Below are 8481 nucleotides of genomic sequence, written 5' to 3' on the forward strand. Positions count from 1 at the left end.
AAAAAGTAAATAACTTAAGTAAATTGTGGATTAATGCTACCTGGAGACGCGAACCGTTTCAAACGATTCAGTCCGATTTGGTGAACTGGTTCAACCAGTTCACTAAGAAGAACCGGTTAAATTGAACGATTCGTTCGCGAACCGCTCATCACTAGTACTCACTTGTTGACGAGTCAGCTGTGGTGCGGCCAACTGAATGCGCAACTTCTCTGCCGCTCACTGCACAGAACAGACGCCGAGAGAGGTGACAAGTGAAAATACAAAACTACAATTACTTTGGTCAAAAAAAAATGCTTGTTTGTTTCACAGAAGAAAGAAAGTCATATAAAGTCAATAAATTTCTCATGTTTTCACCCCCTCTCCTGCCTAATCCCTCTTTCTGATGTAAACAGCCAAATTTAAGGGTAAATCTTAAAATTAAGTTGTGTCATTTGATTATTCAAACCTGCTAAATCTTTGTAAAACAATTTTAACATCAATTTAACCTAAGGGCAACCACAAAGAGCAATGGCATTAATATGAAATGAGCTTTTGAATTAATTAAACAAACGGTATGCTGGGACAATGTCTTATTCCAGCAAGGATTACCACAAATGGCATTTAATTATAAAGCATGTCTACAAAAACACACATTTTAATGCTTGACGCTCTCATGAGAGGAGCGATCAGATAGAAACTGTTCCTTAGAGACCTGCGTTTTTTGTAAACTTATTGTTCTTGGGCTTGGTGGGCATCTGTGGCCATTTTCAATAGCACAATGAGTTAATCTGTTCTTTCCAGTAAGGACAGACATGCCACCCAGCCCTGCTGGGAAAAATAACAAAAAAAATGAAGTGAAAGCAGCAAGAGGCAATTCGATGCACCTGACTGCGTGTAGAAGGCCAAGCTTATCAGCTCCTGCCCGTGGCATTCCTTTAATATTAATTGTTTCTGCCACTCAAAGAGATGACATTGTGGAAAAGTGACAGATGCATGTTTCCAAAAGAGGAGGTGTGTGTGTATGAGAGAGAAAGAGAGTGAGCGTGAGCAGCAAGGGGGGAATTTTCTTTCTCTCCTCAAAAGCTGCTACTGTGGTCAGAACTGAAAGGTGCAATCCTTCAAATGTGGCAGATGACTCTTTAACCTTCTCACTCCAATGACAAAAACAGAGCTCTTAACCAAAAAGGGAAAAAGAGACAGACAACATTAATTTGAGATCTTTCTATCAACGTTAAATGTGCCAAAGCATTTACTGATACATGACAGAGTGACTAGCGCTGGTTGGCTGGTTCATTTGAATCAATTTGCCAGACCCTGTGAATGACAGGCATAAAACTCCCTTCCTACATTCGGAAGTGTAATGCGGGCTCTCCATCATAATAATTGCAAAGGTAGCCCATAAACAACAACAACAAAAAAAAGTCTAAAAACTTACACAAATTATCAATTAATGTCAAATGAGGGAGAAACTAGCACTGAAGATTGGAAACCCTGGCTTGTATTTCTAGCAAAGGTAAATTACCTAAATATACAATTAAAAAATAAATATGGTTAATTAATGATTTTGTATGACAAGCCAAAATTTAACCTCATCTAAAGAGAGAACAATAAAGCATGGGGCAGAAGAATACATAGAGAGAGAGAGAGGGAAATAAAGCCTGGAATGCAATACCGTGGAGGATCAGTGCACTGGCCCTCTTAATGTCCGACATGCTCGCCAAATGGCTGCCTCCATGTCTGGCTGCACTAAAGATAGGGCTGGCTGAGCATGTTGGCACACATACAGTCACTCGCACACACAAACATTGATGTTTATATACACATGGTTGTCATGGTCCCAAAGGTTCCAGCATGTGCCACGGTTTTATATAGGATCAAATGCATCATGCTGCTTAAGTATCTTCATCAAGAAAGAATTGCATTCCAAAAAAAAAGAAAGCTAAATAAACATTTGACAATTAAATTTTGTTTGCACAGGGAACTTTGTTGTAGCCTGTTTAAAAGCAATATTGTCAAAGATACAAGCAGAAGAACCCTAATTTGGTACAGTTTAGAATAATTTTTTCTGAAGAGTGTACATTAAATGTTAATTAAAGTTACACATAATAGGAATACTTTGCTGGATTGTAAGGATTGTAGCATCTTAAACATAAGTATTTATAGCTTTGTTATCAGAACCTAAAATTTAACTTAATTTCCCATAAGAAGAAGTGAAATGTTACAGCAATAAAACAGGATGAATAGGCATCTTATCTTGTATCTTAGACATCTTATCTTGCTCACCACTGAAGTCCAAGAACATACTGCTGACGGGTCTCTCATGAGACTTCACTGGGTAGTTACCTTCCACTATAACTGTAAACCTCACTGTATAGTCCACAGTGTTTAGGAGTCACTGCAGGATAATGCATCCCTGCCACAAACAAACTCCTCTGGCTCAGCCAGAGACTTCATGTAATCGCCCCTCTGTTGTCTTCAGGAATCACTCCCGCAGAGACAGAAGCCCGAGTCAGAACACACCCAACCCTCTAAATCCCCAATGAAGCCCCCAATAAATAGAGGCCTTGACCTTGAGGCAAGAGTTAAAGAGACAAGGTGATATCTTGATAACCTCTCTGTCACATTGCATAACGAGACAAGAAGGGTCGAGACTCTGCACTGAGGCTGGACAGATCGCAATGGCACTTCCTGCTTAAGACAGACATGGTGTCACCTACAGCTTTTATCTCTTGCATTTTCACTTACTCAGCATAGAGTGCATGATAAATAAAACATCACACACCGGAAACACACAATTTTCAACTGCCTACTGAGCAGACAGAGATTTTATATGGCACGGTGACAAATTTAACCTTCCAGCAATCGTGATTATTCTGAGATGTGCTTCATTGAATAGTGTGTGCATGGGTCACAACAACAGCCTACACTGTGGCGACCAAATGTCCCCACCGTTCATTGAAATCACCAATTTTGAGGGGTGCAGCCAACTGTGCCCAAGAGGAAAATGGCTTAATAAACATAATAAATAATGCCTTAATGAAAATCTATAAATGCAGATAGTGTTCTGTGAGGGTTAGGCTAAGGACTAAGAGAAATAAAATGTTAGCTCACTATAAAAACACAAAAAAAAAAGTCAATGGAACGTCCCACCATGATAGAAAAGCAATGTGCCTACAGGTTTTGCCTACTCCAAATATCCCCACAGGAATAATAAAATCTGAAATTGCCTACATTGTGGAGACCAGCCTATGGTCCACATGTGAAAAACAGCCTAATAAACATACTAAATGAATGGGAGTAGTGAAATTAAACTTGCGTGAGGTTTAGGGGCATAGCAACACAAATAATAGCCTACTGCCATTACACACACATACATTTTGAAAACATAGACACCTCTCTGTTGGAAGGTATTTCAAAAACAAAATATGCTTACTCATATTATAAGGATAATATCAGAATTAAATGCCTAAACTGAATATATAAGTAATTAAATAAACGTAAACATAATTTCAATATGAGCCACATTCTATAGTAGGCTGCACACCAAGAATGTTTTCAGACGTATTCAGCTGCGTCCTGGCTTCAAACATTAATTCCATTAAATAAATAAATAAATAAAAGCACAATCAAACACTGAACACCTGATTATTTTCTCCTCTAGACCGCTCGGTGTCGCTGTTGCACTGTCACTCACCGGATCCGTGTTGTTGTCTCAGGATAGATGAATTGCCCGGCCGAGGCGAAGCTGACGACTTGACTGCAGAGCTCGTCGTAGACGTTGAAGGAGGAGCGGGTCCTATTCCAACCGGCGGAGGCACGCGGGGTTTCCCCTGACCCTGGCCCGGCTCAGAAGTGGCCCGTCCACCCGTCGCTGTGTTGCTGTTCCTCAGTGGCCATCGGTTCTGGATGTGAGATACGGCCTCCTCGGCCAGCATTCCCTCGCGCGGTGTCACGCGCAGAGTGGCCTGCACCTTGTATTCCTGAGTCTCATCAGAGTACAAGTCCAAAACCCGACACTCATACACTCCCTCGTCCTCCTTCCGCACACCCGATAGGCTGAGCTTGTGGGAAATGGCGTTGCCTTGGACCCTCACCGTCTGCTCTCGAAGAGACATAAATGACACGTCACAACAGGTTTTGTTGACATGTAGTTTTAGCAGCCCAGTTTTATTGGGGGTGGTGGGGGGACCATAGCAACAGTACGCCCAAGAACTTTGCGTTAGGAACAGTTTCGAACGCTTCATTTGCGAAACATAAGTAGCCGTCTGTCATTGTTTATTACTTTATTACTGATTCACATCTCACACGCAGGCTATAGTCTATCAAAAGTAGCCTACTAGTCGTAAGCAATGTGATTTCTGCGAGTCCAACCTCACAAGACTGAGTCCCAAGAATTACCTATAGAACTAGAATTTGAATATAACTTTTTATTGAACTAGAGTTTTATTATTATTACTGTTATTATTATTTTAATAGTTGACCCCTCTGAAAACCATTATAATGCATAGCAGCTACTGAAAGTTTTTTTAAAAGTTTTATTACCAGCTGAAATTTCACAAAGTTAGACTGCGGACAACAGCAATAGGCTACGTCAGATGTGTAGCCTATACGAAGTTATTTATTTATTTATTTGACCTTTATGAAAACGTAAGCACGTCCCCCCCTAAAGTTTTGAAAACAAATTCAGAGAAACGTCTATTTTTATTCATTCTTAAAAAAAAACAAAAAAAACATATCAGCTGAATCAGTCATGACAACAGATCTGTGTGCTCATTCTCTCTAGTTTAGTACACACACTTTGAGCATTTTTTGAGGAAGAAATGTCATAATAGCGTTATTTTATTAATTATTAGCCTAATTATTTTCATACTTAAATATTAGTTTTTTTTCGTCAAGCGAGATTCTGATTCTATTAAACATCACAAAAATGTTATGAATAAAAATACGGTTAGTGTAAATACGGATTGCAATACTCACACTTATTTTCGTAGCGTCCCGGTGGGCAACCTGTAATAGATCACATCAAAACAACTTGAGTAGCCAGCATGAGTAGTTTAATTAGTGACTCGTGACTCGTGTCACAATATCAATGTGCAACTTTTATTGACGCTTGGAAGACCTTACAATTAATAATAAACGAGAGAGCCATTCATTGGCAGCAGCACCATGGACAGCAACAGTCTGCTTTGATGCTGTTTTGCGGTATCTTTCATATTGCCATGTGACATTATTCGTATTACTGTTTCAACTTACATCTAGTGTTTCATATGTCACTTTTAATATATGAGACCTTCAGGTCCACCGAGAAAAGCTGAGATGCACAGGTAGACTTTATTTTTGATTAGGTTTGTCAGTCAATTGGAAACCTTCTCAGGGCTTGGTAAACACCTTGTACCAGTTAATTATTTATTATTTATTTATTTTTGTATAATTAAGCATGACATCACACTCCTATTCTTCTTCTGAATGCCCGCCCACAGACACACAACCCAACTTGATTCAACGACATAAATTAATAATTAATCGCCTCAATGCGTTTAATTGAGAACGCTCATCACAAGGGACCCGACTGGAGGCATCTGGACACGTGAAGCCCTGCCACATCCCACTGCGGCCGTCAAACAGCACTCCTGGTGAGACTCGAATAAGGAATTGAACGGAAACTGCCTCCATTCAAGCTGCTTTGAAAACAACGAAAGCCCCTTTACCTTGGCTCTGTTGGCCGGAGCGCTAATTTGCAGTTCGTGAACGAGCTCTTTAGGGGCCGCTTCCTTGAGGTACCACCATTGAATCTCCAGAGAGAACGGCGAGACTCCGACGGCTCGAAAAGCGCACGGCATCTCTATGTCCTCGCCCGCACCGACACTCACATCTTTGGGCACTTCAGTAAATGTGGCTTATGAAGAAAACACATCAACAGCAGATCGTGCGGTTAAATGAAACCCCCTGTGTTGCTGTTCCTCAGTGGCCATCGGTTCTGGATGTGAGATACGGCCTCCTCGGCCAGCATTCCCTCGCGCGGTGTCACGCGCAGAGTGGCCTGCACCTTGTATTCCTGAGTCTCATCAGAGTACAAGTCCAAAACCCGACACTCATACACTCCCTCGTCCTCCTTCCGCACACCCGATAGGCTGAGCTTGTGGGAAATGGCGTTGCCTTGGACCCTCACCGTCTGCTCTCGAAGAGACATAAATGACACGTCACAACAGGTTTTGTTGACATGTAGTTTTAGCAGCCCAGTTTTATTGGGGGTGGTGGGGGGACCATAGCAACAGTACGCCCAAGAACTTTGCGTTAGGAACAGTTTCGAACGCTTCATTTGCGAAACATAAGTAGCCGTCTGTCATTGTTTATTACTTTATTACTGATTCACATCTCACACGCAGGCTATAGTCTATCAAAAGTAGCCTACTAGTCGTAAGCAATGTGATTTCTGCGAGTCCAACCTCACAAGACTGAGTCCCAAGAATTACCTATAGAACTAGAATTTGAATATAACTTTTTATTGAACTAGAGTTTTATTATTATTACTGTTATTATTATTTTAATAGTTGACCCCTCTGAAAACCATTATAATGCATAGCAGCTACTGAAAGTTTTTTTAAAAGTTTTATTACCAGCTGAAATTTCACAAAGTTAGACTGCGGACAACAGCAATAGGCTACGTCAGATGTGTAGCCTATACGAAGTTATTTATTTATTTATTTGACCTTTATGAAAACGTAAGCACGTCCCCCCCTAAAGTTTTGAAAACAAATTCAGAGAAACGTCTATTTTTATTCATTCTTAAAAAAAAACAAAAAAAACATATCAGCTGAATCAGTCATGACAACAGATCTGTGTGCTCATTCTCTCTAGTTTAGTACACACACTTTGAGCATTTTTTGAGGAAGAAATGTCATAATAGCGTTATTTTATTAATTATTAGCCTAATTATTTTCATACTTAAATATTAGTTTTTTTTCGTCAAGCGAGATTCTGATTCTATTAAACATCACAAAAATGTTATGAATAAAAATACGGTTAGTGTAAATACGGATTGCAATACTCACACTTATTTTCGTAGCGTCCCGGTGGGCAACCTGTAATAGATCACATCAAAACAACTTGAGTAGCCAGCATGAGTAGTTTAATTAGTGACTCGTGACTCGTGTCACAATATCAATGTGCAACTTTTATTGACGCTTGGAAGACCTTACAATTAATAATAAACGAGAGAGCCATTCATTGGCAGCAGCACCATGGACAGCAACAGTCTGCTTTGATGCTGTTTTGCGGTATCTTTCATATTGCCATGTGACATTATTCGTATTACTGTTTCAACTTACATCTAGTGTTTCATATGTCACTTTTAATATATGAGACCTTCAGGTCCACCGAGAAAAGCTGAGATGCACAGGTAGACTTTATTTTTGATTAGGTTTGTCAGTCAATTGGAAACCTTCTCAGGGCTTGGTAAACACCTTGTACCAGTTAATTATTTATTATTTATTTATTTTTGTATAATTAAGCATGACATCACACTCCTATTCTTCTTCTGAATGCCCGCCCACAGACACACAACCCAACTTGATTCAACGACATAAATTAATAATTAATCGCCTCAATGCGTTTAATTGAGAACGCTCATCACAAGGGACCCGACTGGAGGCATCTGGACACGTGAAGCCCTGCCACATCCCACTGCGGCCGTCAAACAGCACTCCTGGTGAGACTCGAATAAGGAATTGAACGGAAACTGCCTCCATTCAAGCTGCTTTGAAAACAACGAAAGCCCCTTTACCTTGGCTCTGTTGGCCGGAGCGCTAATTTGCAGTTCGTGAACGAGCTCTTTAGGGGCCGCTTCCTTGAGGTACCACCATTGAATCTCCAGAGAGAACGGCGAGACTCCGACGGCTCGAAAAGCGCACGGCATCTCTATGTCCTCGCCCGCACCGACACTCACATCTTTGGGCACTTCAGTAAATGTGGCTTATGAAGAAAACACATCAACAGCAGATCGTGCGGTTAAATGAAACCCCTCAAATAGATTCACTAAGGCATATATTCAAGATGACACATTTATATTTTGTGTTTTAAAAGCTTTGTTATGAACTGCATTTGGCTTTAGTAGCCTGTAATATTACGGTTCACATGGGAGTATGTTCAGTATTCAGAGTATTTAATAACAGGTTTAATATGCATCCATATGGCATGAAAAACAAAACAATGAAACTTAAACAAGAACAATGCAGTAATTTCACATTTAAAAAGACGCACAGTAAAAAGAGGAAAACTAACAGAATCGCAACAGACTGCTCGTACTGAGTAAATGCGCAACATGGGAGAGACGAAAATCTGTTCAAGTTTACTCACCATTTACACAGAATAGCAGGGGCGCATTCAGAATGAAATAATAAAGGATGCTGTGGAGTGCCCGTTTTTCCATGTCATAAATAAGATGGTCAGATTGGAGAACGAGTGGAAGCGGTCATTTGACCTGGAGAAACAGGGTTTATTTCA

General features: G+C 40.4%; 1 protein-coding gene across 3 annotated transcripts in view; it reads right to left on the reverse strand.

Annotated features, from left to right (window-relative positions):
- The window catches only part of LOC107711504 (V-set and transmembrane domain-containing protein 2B-like), an 18480-nt gene that overhangs the window by 5856 nt on the left and 4143 nt on the right, over positions 1-8481 (reverse strand). The window contains exons 1-5 of one of the 3 annotated variants that reach the window (XM_016516496.1): positions 8335-8475; positions 7763-7950; positions 7032-7061; positions 5940-6151; positions 3674-3864 (exon numbers count right to left, since the gene is read on the reverse strand). In XM_016516496.1, the coding sequence (XP_016371982.1) occupies positions 3674-3864; positions 5940-6151; positions 7032-7061; positions 7763-7950; positions 8335-8407 (694 nt within the window). In that variant the 5' untranslated portion in view covers positions 8408-8475. Of the gene's footprint in view, positions 1-3673; positions 4077-4956; positions 4987-5687; positions 5871-5939; positions 6152-7031; positions 7062-7762; positions 7951-8334; positions 8476-8481 lie in introns of those variants that run through there. The other 2 variants (XM_016516501.1, XM_016516508.1) reach the window with 2 other exon arrangements.

This window comes from Sinocyclocheilus rhinocerous, unplaced genomic scaffold (genome assembly GCF_001515625.1).
Source record: "Sinocyclocheilus rhinocerous isolate Xijiao unplaced genomic scaffold, SAMN03320098_v1.1 scaffold1845, whole genome shotgun sequence".
Taxonomy (NCBI): Eukaryota; Metazoa; Chordata; class Actinopteri; order Cypriniformes; family Cyprinidae; genus Sinocyclocheilus; species Sinocyclocheilus rhinocerous.